This window comes from Bison bison, unplaced genomic scaffold (assembly GCF_000754665.1).
Source record: "Bison bison bison isolate TAMUID 2011002044 unplaced genomic scaffold, Bison_UMD1.0 scf7180017861855, whole genome shotgun sequence".
NCBI classification, from domain to species: domain Eukaryota; kingdom Metazoa; phylum Chordata; class Mammalia; order Artiodactyla; family Bovidae; genus Bison; species Bison bison.
Genome location: NW_011492427.1, coordinates 587,293 through 600,090, shown reverse-complemented (window position 1 = coordinate 600,090; position 12,798 = coordinate 587,293). Strand labels below are relative to the sequence as shown.

The following is a 12,798-nucleotide window of genomic DNA, read 5'->3' as shown; positions in this document are numbered from 1 at the left end:
CGGGAGCGGAGTGTCGGCGGCGGCCGGTTCGGGCGGCGACTCGCGCTTCTTCGGGCGGCGGCGCTTGGCCATGTCGTGTCGGGGAAGGTAATGAGCCGCAGAGCCCCGGGGTCTCGGCTGAGCAGCGGCGGGGGGGGCACCAAGTACCCGCGGAGCTGGAATGACTGGCAACCCAGGTAGGTGAGCCGGCGCCCAGCCCGCCGCCGCGACCCCGGGCCCCGCCTCGGGCGGGCCGAGGCCTAGGACCGCTGGGGTGGGAGGCGCGGCCTAGGCTCTCCACACTCCCCCCGCCCCCCACTGAAAACCGGGCGCGGCTTCCTGGGTCCCCTCCCGTCCCGGCCGGGGGAGGAAGGCCGCTGGGAGGCGAGGCCTAAATGCCTCCCCTTTCCCTGCGCTTGAGTTCGGGGGCAGGAGTCGAGAACCCGGTGCTCTGGGAGAAGGCACTGGCCTAGGAATTGGGTTCAGGAGGGTGAAGGAAGGGGGACCAGGTTGTGGGGGTGGGTTGACTTACCACCTTTCCCTCAAGTTGGGCGTTGAGTTTGAGGGATCTTGAGAGCATTGGACCCTGTTTATCCATTAACTTCCCTGATCCCTCACCCTCTCAGCCCCCACGTGAAAGATTTTTCCTTAACAGCGATCTCTATTGTGACCCCCCCCCCCCCCACGTGTTAATCTTAAAATAAAAAAAAACCCCCACCACTCCCGAGTCTTTACTCTGACAACAGGGTTAGTTGTGAGACGAGATTGTGACTGTGTTAATGGGGACCGACCGACCCTGGTGCTGAAGAGTGAAGTGCAGGGGCAGTTACTTGGGCGGAGAGCAGTTTCTACCTGGACACTTGAGCGGACACTCGTTTTGAGGAGTAGAGAATTTGTTTTGATTTTAGAAAGGTTTGGGGCCTAGCTGGAAGTGGATATTTGGAAAATCGACTGTGTTTTGTTTTTTCCCTGTTTCTTTTTGGCCTCCCCACGCTGGTTGCAGGATCTCAGCTGCCCTACTAGGCATCGAACCTGGGCCTGGGTAGTGAAAGCCGGGAATCCTTACCACGGAACTCCTTAAGGAGCATTGACTTTAAAAAAATTAATTTTCATGTCTTTATGATTAATCATGGAGCAGTTGTACCTTATTTAGGACTGATTTATTCTTACCTCTCTTACTGAATAAGTGCTTGTAATAGACTTTTGGAACTTCGCCCAGTGCCTAGAAGAACTCCCTAAACGTATGTAATATTTTAGGGTTAGTTGATTCATTGTGCTCTCATACTTTGACGCACACATGTATTATGATTACCCAGGAACTCGGCAGATAAATGTTAGACACACACGTTGTTGGGATGACTTTTGCTTCTTAATGGTATGTGTAATTCCAGCAGTGTTTGGAAATTAGTAAGATGTTAGAATGTAACACTTAAGACTTGATAGAAAAATAAAAATAATCTTTTGGCTAATGAGTGGTACGCATCTTATTCTGTTTAATATGCCTTTCCAAATCCAGTGTCTGTTGAGAACAGGTGACTTTAAAAGTTAATACTTGAGCCTAGAATTGAGATGTTAAGTAGTTAAAGTTTGGAAAGCATAGTTTTACTCTTTAGGGTTTGTGCATGCTTCACATAAAATCAGTTAACTAGTTTGGTATTTAAAAAAAAAAAATCTGTAATTGACATTCTTAGTTGTTTTATATGCTTGTTGTAATGTGTAAATTTAATTTTTTTTTCACCTATTGACTACATGATAAATGAGTATGATTTGACATTTGAGAGGTCTTTGACAGATCTTCCATTATTTTTCAGTACTGTGGTCAGCATATGTAAAAGAATGTACATGGTATCCCTTTAGAGGACCAAAGTGCCCTTCACAAATACTCCTAGAGTTTCTGGAAAAGAATAAATTGTAGATTGTGGCTCTGAATAAGTGCAGTAGCATAGTTGCAGCTATGGGTTGAGATCACCTGGCTTCATTCAACTGATATGAAGCAGGGTGGCTTATATAGTTATGAAATATATACATGGGTTATTAATTTTATTCCTATTTTCTTCTTTTAAATACTTTATTTCTTGGCTGTATGTCAGGTAGGCTGTGTATTCTTTGAAGCTGTGCTCTGTTACAAAGTCTCAGAACTTACTGCCTAGGTTACAGTTGATTCTTATTTAGTCCCCACTCCTTTGCGACCCCAGGGACTGTGTCCATGCCAGGCTATTCTGTCTGTTGGATTTCCCAGGCAAGAATACTAGGGTGGGATGTCATTTCCTTCTCCAAGGGATCTTCCTGACCCAGGGAACAAACCCCTGTCTCCTGTATTGGTGGGTGGATTTTTTTTTTTTTTTTTTACCACTGAGACACCTTGACAGCCCATGAGTTGATTAGGATGTTGGAAATACTTTTTCAGAGGAGAGAACAGAAAAGTACTGACAATGTACCTTAGCAAAACTTGATTTCTTTGCACGGTTACCTAGTTGTTTTGTTAAATAGCCAATAAAAAAAACTCAGGTGTTTGCCAAGTCATAAATTTTCATGAGTTAAATTTGAGGTTGCTGTTATTCTGTTCCCTCTTCACTTTAGAAGGTGAAAGACTCCAGTTAACTGAGAGAATGGAGGTCAATTTTCCCCCTTGTTTAAATGGGGGTTCGTTTCTCTCAGCACCTTCAAATGCAAGCAGATTCCTTATGGTTCATCAGAATCATTTTGGTTTTAAAAAATTATTTGCCTTTCTGTGCCAGTCCTCTTATTATTTTGGTTCTCTTTCCCTTAATTTAGACTTTTTAAAAAGCAGGATTTTAAAAAGGTGACTTTTGGTTGGTTTCTTTTCAGTGTTCGTCAGTCTGGAAACTGTTCAGTTAGTGATGGCCACACATGATACTTCATACATGTTGACAGGAAGTGTTCCAGGTGGCTGAGTAGACTTGTGTCATGTGGCAACAGAGCAAGCCCACCTTTGCTAAAAGCATACATCTTAGCAGAAAGCATTTTTATAGCTGTGTCTTATAGGGTTCATTTACTGTACTGTTCTTTAACAGTTAAGAATGATTAGGCAAATGGGTGGTCTTATTGCCACTGACCAGTCTCTCCTTTTCTTGACTTTATTTTGGAAAGTAATCTTCTAAGTACACCAGTCAAGATAGAGATCAGAATGATTTGTTTAAAAATTAAGTGTATATAGGACTTTTCTTGCGGTTCAGTGGTTAAGACTCTGGGCTTCCACTGCAGGGAGCATGGATTCCATCTCTGGTCAGGGAACTAAGATCCTGTATATCTTGCGGTACAGCCAAGAAAAAAAAAAATTCAGTGTATAATTACATTGTTCATTTTAATACTCTAGATGACAAGATTAATTTGACATTGGAGTGAAATACAGAGTAGTTCAACAAACAAGAGGAAGCGTTCAGGTCAACCCAAAACATATAATTTTACTTCCACACTCGGGAGTCTTAAGACTTTATTTAACAGACATATATTGGTGTCTTACTGTGCTCAAACTTAAGATCTTTCTACAATTCTAAAAAGATGAAACTGTATATTAAAAACAGCTTCCACTGTTGGTAAAATGTAGACAGATTGAAGTTCTCACAGTACAAATCCCTTCATTCTCTATTGTCACAGACCAGAAGATAGGGAAGAGGCCTGTGAAAATGGAAAAGCCAGAAACTAGTATGTCTGGCATTGTGAGAAGCTGGATTTTTGAAACTAGAGTTGTCTGTTTCAGCCTTTTATGAACCTGTACTGTCGGATATCCATAGATGCACGATAGACTGAAGTACATTTTACAACTATAAATAGAGCTTTAGTTGGACAGAATTTAAAGATTGCCAGTTCAGTACCACATTTTTTTCAAGGACATTAAGGAGCTTCAGAGATTATGTATGGGTGTTTAATTTAGGGGAAAAGTTTATTTTTTAATTATAGAATAAAATATATTCCTTATGAAATAATTGTGTCTTTAAACTGAACCCTTCTCCCTCTTCTTTTTTGGTCCTTTTTTAAGATGGGAGTATAATTGAAGGGTTTTTTTAAATATTAAGAGACAGAGACTGAAATATTCTAATTCCATGAAAATATTCTGCTTCAGAAAATAGAGATGCTGTAGGGATTTTTATAACTAATAGAGCCACTGTCGTTAAGGAGGTTGTTGGTTGGTATGGGAGATAAGAAAGGGCTTTGTAAAAGGTAGAGCATTATATGGATATTAATTGTGATACAATTCTTGATATAATTCTTTTTACATGTGATTTACAGTTTAAAACCTGGAGAGTCAGAGGAGGGAAAGCTATACATACAGTTGAGTGGGGGATGGCGGGGCCATGAAATTCATCTGTTCTATTTTGACAGTAAATTTGGAGGGGATCTCAAAAATAGAAGGAGGTAGATAATGGCAAAATACAGGCTGTCTTTGGTAGGAAAAAAAAAAAAAGATTCCCAGATTGGTTAGAAGGATGGGGTATTTGTGAAATGTGATACAAATAAGAAGTGAAGCTTAAGAGCTGGAGTGGGGCTGTATTGTGGCTCTTGAATCATATTGGAAATGTGTTTGGAAAGACTTTAGGGAGCCATTGAAGTTTTACCAGCATGGAAGTGGCATAATTGAGGATTGTTGGTGTGTGTGTGTGTGTGATTGTGTGTATGTAAGTGTAACCCCAGTAGGAGGCAGTTGAACACTAGACAGAGACTGTTAAGGACCTGAATACTCTGTTTATAATTCATGGTTTAAATTCAGACAAAGGTATTCAGCTCAGTATATGGAAATTTCAAAAGCAAAAGCCCCTCATTTGTTATTTGGTGTTGATTGAGGGTGATCACTAGAGTGATCCTTAAACCTGTTCACAATTCAGTTCAGGTTAGGGCAGTTACATTATATGGAATGATCATATATATAAAATGGAGTGTTGTTGATGTTTTTTGTGAACATTGAGTTCTCACAACTTTAAAATTTAGGCTTTCCTGCCTTCATTGCTTGGTACTCGCTTATTTGCATTTCTTTGCCAATCCTAATAATGAAACCTAAAATAAATCCCTGAGACAGTTTTCAGTGGACCTCTCTTTATGGATTCACACAAGCTATCATTTGTTTGGTATCTTTTCATATTGTTTTTTTGGTTACCTGTCTTTGGTTGTCTTAAAGTTTTCTTAAAATCCATTTTATGTTGGGGACTACAAAGTAAAACATACTCTCTCTTGTATAGAGGTCTAACAGTGAAGACTGCAGACATTTTGTGATTTAACTCCTGTATGAAGTACTCCAGCTTGTTAATTTTTTTAATGTAGAGTATAACCTCTTAAATTTTTATGGAGATATTTGTGTTTTTCTTGGTTTTTAAAAAATTGAGGTATGATTGACGTACAGCATATTAGTTTCAGGTGTGTGTACATTTAAAAAATACATTTATTTATTTGGCTGCCTTGGGTCTTAGTTGTGGCATGCAGGATCTTCCTTGCATCATGTGTAATCTTTCATTGTGGCACGTGGATTGTCTGCTTGTAGCTCATGGGCTCAGTATTTGCAGGGTATGGGGTCTCTAGTTGTGGCATGTTGGCTTGGTTACTCTGTGGCACCTGGGGTCTTAGTCACCTGTATTGTAAGGCAGAGTCTTAACCACTGGACCATGTATGTTTTTATTATGGGAAGTCCCATGTATGTTTTTATTATGTTATTTCTGCTTCATCTTGTATTAGTTGATTGTACTTTTCCTCTCTTAGTTGAATTCTTTTCTGAGCTTCTTACTTTTTTGAGAAAAAATTTATCCGTGTGTAGATTTGGTGAATTTCACAAATGCATACACCTGTGTAACCATGACCCTGATCAAGATACAGATACACAATGACTTTGCAGCTGGATAACTTCCCTTCCCACTGCACCTTGTCCCACCCTCACCACCAGACCAAACCAGAACAGAACCTTGGCAGACTGTACACGTGGATCTTGCCTTAAAGTTATTATAGAAAGGAAATCTTTGAATATTATCTTGTAATTTATTACCAACTTATGGTTTCTTCAGATTGATAACCTTATCATCTTCAATATATTTCTGTTATTCCTCTTTTGCTATAAACAAACTTGGGATCTCTGAAGAGCTTTGTGAAAGTAGTTTCAGATGGAACTACTGTTAACCTTTTCAGGCATTTGAGTCCTGGACACACAGGAGCTCTTCTGAGTTTGTTGGCTAAACATAATTCCTGTGAGGTACAGGTTCACAGACCTCTCTGTGGCAAATTGCACCTACTGTTTCTCGTGCTGTCTCTAATGTAAGCATTGTGCTTCCTTTAAGATCCTTACCCTGCCTTTGCCCTCTGTACTCCTTCTTTCCAAATCTTGCTACAGATCTACAGTGAAAGCTAACTGTGCTAGGCACTTCAATCTTTTTTTTGTTGTTCCCCCAACTAGTTAAATCCCCGAGGGCTGAGTGTGAGTTATTTTCTCTGCTGCTTCCGTGTACTTGCCCCAAAGCACTCCCCAGACTAATTTCTGCCTTATTTAGGGCCTTTGAATATCCTGTTCTTGCGTGTAGCTACCGCATAGATTGCTCTTCTCAGAGTGCCTGACCTGGGTGTTTTCATGCTGTTTCAGCCTAATTGCCACCCCCTCAGTGAGAAGCAGCAGCCTTCTCTAATAACTTCTCTAATAATACTCACTGTATGAGTTTTTTGTGTATCTTGTCCATAATGGTTTTCCCTCTGTATCCCTCCTTCCCTACTAATGCATCAATAAATAGTAAAGGCTCTAAATCTGAGTGTTCTTTCTCATCTAAATATGTGAAAATGGAATTCTGCAAGTTTATTTTTGTGTTCAGAGTTTTACTTCAGGGCTTAGAACACTGTTACTGTAGGAGACATTTTGAGGGAAACTGTTCCTTATACAGTGGCCTGGTTAGCCTGAGGCAGCAACTTCATTAAGTTGATTGAACAAGTTCAAAGGGACAGTGTTCTAGTGGGCTCAGGTGGCCAGATCAGACTAGGGCCATGGAGTTTTATCCATCTTGAAGAAATACTTTGCTCACATATTTATTTATTAAAAAAATATGTTTATTCAGTCGGTTGTCCTGGATCTTAGTTGTTGCATGTGGAATCTAGTACCCCAATCAGGGGTTGAACACGGGGCTTCTGCATTGGGAGTGTATAGCCATAGCCACTGGACCGCCAGGGAAGTCTCTTCTCACGTATTTCAAGTTAGTTTACACACTGACAGTTAGTTTACACACTGACAGTTTATCCCATATCTGTTTATACATTATTTAAGTAGTCTAATCACGAAAAAGTTAAGCACTGGATTGAGCCTCTTTTGGCCTTCCATTAGAAGGCCTGAGAAAACAAACCTCTTGCCAGTTGTATGCCTACTGATTGGGGAATGACTGAAACCCCAAATTCCAAGATCAACAAGTTTCTTTCATAGTAATCTTCACACCTTTTGAAAAAAGGAGATTGTATCCCTATTAGAAATCATTCCTTTGGAAGTTAATGTTGCTATTGATAGTATGTCTGAAATCTCCTGTTTATTATGTAAAAACCTTTTACAGACTTTCTGTGTTTATTAAAATCTTTTTCAAAAGAGGAGTTTCCAGGAAATTTCCTGGCGGTTTAGCAGTTATGGCTCAGCTCTTTCACAGTTGGGGCTTGGATTCGATCACTGGTAGGGGAACTAAGATCCCACAAGCCTGGAGGCCCCCCCCCCCAAAAAAAAGGAGTTTCTGATATCAGAATTGTAATTTGCTTTTTGGTATGGAGTTTCCTAAATTATGCTGTATCTTTAAAAATTAGGAAAGGCATTACTTTTTTTTCCTTTACCTTTTTTAATCAATAAAGAACCTTGACAGTGCTCTTATAGGTCCACGAGAAAGTTATTGTAGGCTCTGCAGTGGCTGAATTATATGTATATTTACAAAGATTAAAAAAAATGTTAAGCTTAGTATTTAGTATATATTTATTTTTGGGTACTATCTATATTAATACCTTCCTGCAGAGTAGTCAAGAGGCTTCAATAGTAAGCGTGTCTTGGTCTATATAGTGATATATTTTAGTTTTTCCTCCATATTTGACAGCAGTGACAACTATTTTATTTTTTTTACTGCTGAAGTTCTTTGAATTAAAAAACTTCCCTCTTATTTAAATTTAATTGAAAAATTTTCTTTTTAGTATTTTAATCTGATTTTAAAAGATGTGTGTATATTATGTGTGTGTGATTGGAATTTTAATTTTCAACTTGTAGTATTTAGTTCTTTGGAACATCTCATGACTCTTGCTATTTCTGTTTCTTGAAGGTCTTCGTAGTTTATATTCCTGATAACATGAGACCTGGAATCCTTGTCTAAATTATATCACTTTATTTCTAGTCTCTTTGCTTTGATTCTAATGCTGAAAATTCAGACTCATTGCCCTAATGACAGAGTGTATGTTGACTTCTTGGGATTTGTCAGAAATTAAGCAGAAAAATCTATTAATTTGAGGAAAGATGTCAGACTTTTTTCTGTCCTCTGTATAATGGGACTCTCTTCTGATTAGATGACTAAAAAGATTCAAAGATGATTACCAGTATCACACAGTATGGTAAAGATGAATTAATACATATTTAATCGGAAAGCACATCCTGGATTTTCTTTTCTAAAAAGATTGATTTTCTTGTTGTCCTTCTATTCTTTTGGTAAATGTAAAGAAAAATGAAAATGGTTTCCCAAAAGTAAGGTAATGAAACTTGGGATTTAGTGCCTGGTTTATAGAGAAATCTACCTTGAGGCACTGTTTGTGTTGTTTTTGTAGGACTTGAGTTAGACTTTTGACTGTTAGAAATGATTAATTGTCCTTATTTGAAATATTGAGATCATTTTAATATATGGTATCTTGTTTCTTTTTTTGAAAATACTGGAATTAAAGATAAATTTCTGTTTAATAAAGATTGTATCTTTTTATTTAGTTAAAGTGGCCTATCTTGCATAGCTTCTATAATGCTAGTATTCCCTGTGTTTTTATTGTAATGTTATTGAAGATATAAAACTTATACTACAGTGTTCTTCTCCCCCATCTTTTAGTCTATTTAAAAATCCACTTGTTAGTACAGTTACACTGGAGGAGTTAAAAATAGAACGAGAGTGTTTTAGATTCTTCTCTAAGATATATTTGCTTTTAAGAATGTGTGCATTTTTAGTTTTTTTTCTTTACAAATATTTGTCTTGAGAGGCTGGTGTCATGAAAACAGCAGTGTACTAAGCATGAGAAGATAGAGGTCTTTTGTACTGACGTTACCAGCTGTCCCTCAGGAGGTAATTCTTGCTTTTCCTAACATAATGGGGTTGTGTGGGTTAAAGATAAAGTTTGGGAAATTACTTTCAAAACTATCAAGTGCTGTACAAATGATACTTATGTTGCCACATCTGAATCAAATTAGGAATTTTAAAGAAAGTCCCTCTTTTATCTCTTCCTCAAAGAGTTTTAGAATTGACTACGCACATGTACCTAGACTCAAGTTCAAATTTCATTTTTCTCTTCTAATACTCTAAGTACCACAATGTGTATATATGTGTGTAGTTACTTATAAAAATTTCATAAAGGACATTTATGTCAAGTCTCACAGAGGATATATGACTGGAAGCTCATATAATTGTTAAATTTGTTGTTTTTCTCTATATCTTATAAGTCACACTCTTAGAATTTGATACCAGTTGAAATTGTGGGCCAGCAAAAATAATCTAATCTTGATGACCGCATTTATTGTAGAGAAGGTGCAGTGGAATTAAATACAGACGGGGTGGGTTAAAAGGTAGTTTGTACCTTGCTTAACTTTGGTTATACAGTTGGAATTTAAGAACTAATTCTTACAAGAACATCAGTTGAATGCTGCATTGTGTTTCTCCCCTATTGTAGTATGCATGTATCTTTGATTTAAAGGGATTGGGGGAATCCTGAAAAGGGTTGACTCTGCCAGTGTAATAGTTTGAAGTATGTAAAAAAAAAAGGACCATATATATCATCTAAACAGATATGAATTAATGAAATTTTGTATCATTATATAATGTATATACTGTATTAAGCTATCATGAAATTTTGGTACTGTTTTAAATTATGGCACTATAAATTTCTCAGAATGGGTCAATGCTCTCTCCTAAGGAACTTCATATCTAAAAACTGATTTTTTTCTATCGTTGTAAGGTTTTTATTTTATACCACTTAAATCAATCTGATACCTGTGTGTTTAGTGTAAAATGTACTAGAAGAAAAAGATAGGGTTTGTATAGGCTTTTTGAGTTTGTATGGGCCTTTTGAGTTTAAAGTGGCTTAAGTGATGATTTTGAACTGTTTCATAGCTTTCTCAAACTTATGGCTACTTTAGATACCTCAGTGTATTTCTGGCTCCTGCTGAGCACAGTGGGAGCAGTGTTTCCTGGCTCTTGATTACTGCTTACTAGTATGTTTCAGTAACTACCCCAAACTGACTTCATTTAATAAATATTTTTACAGTTGAAAGAATAATGTGGTTTTTGTGAAAAGTATCTTCATTTTCCAATTATTTGATTTAGGAGTCCATGTTTTTTGAGATATATCTATGAGACCTTATTTGTTTATGTTTAAGTAGGGGAGGATACTTAAACATAAACTTAACACTCCAGCATTCAAAAAACTATGTAGGGAGGATACTTACACATAAACTTAAAACTCAGCATTCAAAACACTTAAGATTATGGCATCCAGTCCCATCACTTCATGGCAAATAAATGGGGAAACAGTGGAAACAGTGGCAGACTTAATTTTCCTGGGCTCCAGAATCACTGCAGATGGTGATTGCAGCCATGAAATTAAAAGACACTAGCTCCTTGGACGGAGAAGGCAATGGCAACCAACTCCAGTGTTCTTGCCTGGAGCATCCCAGGGATGGGGGAGCCTGGTGGGCTGCCGTCTGTGGGGTCACAGAGTCGGACACGACTGAAGCGACTTAGCAGCAGCAGTAGCAACTCCTTGGAAGAAAAGCTAGACAGCTTGGAAGACAAACCTAGATAGCATATTACAAAGCAGAGACTTTACCGACAAAGGTCCGTCTAGTCAGAGCTATGGTTTTTCCAGTAGTCACGTGTGGGTGTGAGAGTTGGACCATAAAGAAGGCTGAGCGCTGAAGAATTGATGCTTTTAAACTGTGGTGTTGGAGAAGATTCTTGAGAGTCCCCTGGACTGCAAGGAGATCAAACCAATCAATCCTAAAGGAAATCAGTCCTGAATATTCGTTGGAAGGACTGATACTGAAGCTCTAATACTTTGGCCACCTGATTGGAAGAGCTGACTCATTGGAAAGACCCTGATGCTGGAAAGACTGAAGGCAGGAGAAAGGGATGACAGAGGACGAGATGGTTGGATGGCATCACTGACTCAATGGACATGAGTTTGAGTAAGCTCTGGGGGATGGTAAAGGACAGGGAAGCCTGGCATGCTGCAGTCCACGGGGTCACAAAGAGTCGGACACGACTGAGCGACTGAACAACAAAGGAGAGGATGTGGCTGTTTCAGGAACACTCTGAAAAAGAAGTTCCAGTGTTTAGGTAGGAGGGTTTACCATACATATTTTATCACTGATTACAGGTAGTATGTTTCTTCACCAATTTGGTGTTACTAGTGTATTTCCTACCCCAGGATGCCTAAGACTATAGATCCTGGAGGAGTTACTGGAGATGTTGAAAGGAATCAGGGTCCATTTAAAAATCCAGTTGCTGTCTTAGTATAGTTGTGTTGGTAAAGTTAAAAGTAAAACCAAGAAGTTTAGGTTTCTCTTAGGTGTATTTATTTTTTAAGAGGGTTGGAGTGGGGGGTCACGTGTTTAATTTGAGAGTACGCTAAAGATATTTCTGGTAATATCTCTGTTGAAAATCATGTGTGGAATATGAAACTCAGTGTCTTTTCCGTGCTTGCCACTATATTTGAGATATGTGATGCATGTTAAGAGGTGCATGTTAGAATATTGCTCTCTTGTTGCCCAAATCCTTGACTGTGTCCAGGACTTGTAGGGTATACCATACCATTACGGCAATAGAGCCTAACTCGATCATTGTTTTCTTTAAAAATACCTTTGTCGAATTGCATAATATTTATGTTTTCTTATAAGCAGAGACATTACTTTGCCAACAAAAGTCTGTCTAGTCAAGGCTATGGTTTTTTCAGTAGTCATATATGGATGTGAGAGTTGGACTGTGAAGAAAGCTGAGTGCCGAAGAATTGATGCTTTTGAACTGTGGTGTTGGAGAAGACTCTTGAGAGTCCCTTGGACTGCCAGGAGATCCACCCAGTCCATCCTAAAGGAGATCAGTCCTGAATATTCATTGGAGGGACTGATGTTGAAGCTGAAACTCCAATACTTTGGCCACCTCATGTGAAGTACTGACTCATTGGAAAAGACCCTGGTGCTGGGAAAGATTAAAGGCAGGAGGAGAAGGGGACAACAGAGGATGAGGTGGTTGGATGGCATCACTGACTCAATGGACAGGAGTTTGAGTAAACTCTGGAAGTTGGTGATGGACAGGAAGGCCTGGCGTGCTGCAGCCCATGGGGTCGCAAAAGTCGGATATAACTGAGCGACTAAACTGAACTGAACTATGTTTTCTTAATGTGTTATGAGTGATTTTTGACAACCACATCATTTTTCTTGACCTGTAAAAAAAAAAAAGTGATGATTTGTTTATACTTTGCTCACCCCTCCCCCAACATCAGTTCTCAGGACTTTTTAAAGATGGTTTCACACATTTCTTATAAAACACTCTGCCTTTTCATGGATTAGAGTCCCAATCTGGTTTCAAGACTTTTCCTTTTAGGATTCCTTTAGTGTTTATCTCTTGGTGGTGG

At 38.7% G+C, this 12,798-nt stretch overlaps 1 protein-coding gene across 2 annotated transcripts in view; it reads left to right on the top strand.

Annotated features, from left to right (window-relative positions):
• Positions 1-6: 6 nt before the first annotated feature.
• Positions 7-12,798, top strand: part of SMG1 (SMG1 phosphatidylinositol 3-kinase-related kinase) — a 99,458-nt gene continuing 86,666 nt past the window's right edge. Inside the window, exon 1 of one of the 2 annotated variants that reach the window (XM_010832640.1) lies at positions 7-176. In XM_010832640.1, the coding sequence (XP_010830942.1) occupies positions 91-176 (86 nt within the window). In that variant the 5' untranslated portion in view covers positions 7-90. The remainder of the gene's footprint in view (positions 177-12,798) is intronic. The other variant, XM_010832641.1, reaches the window with a different exon arrangement.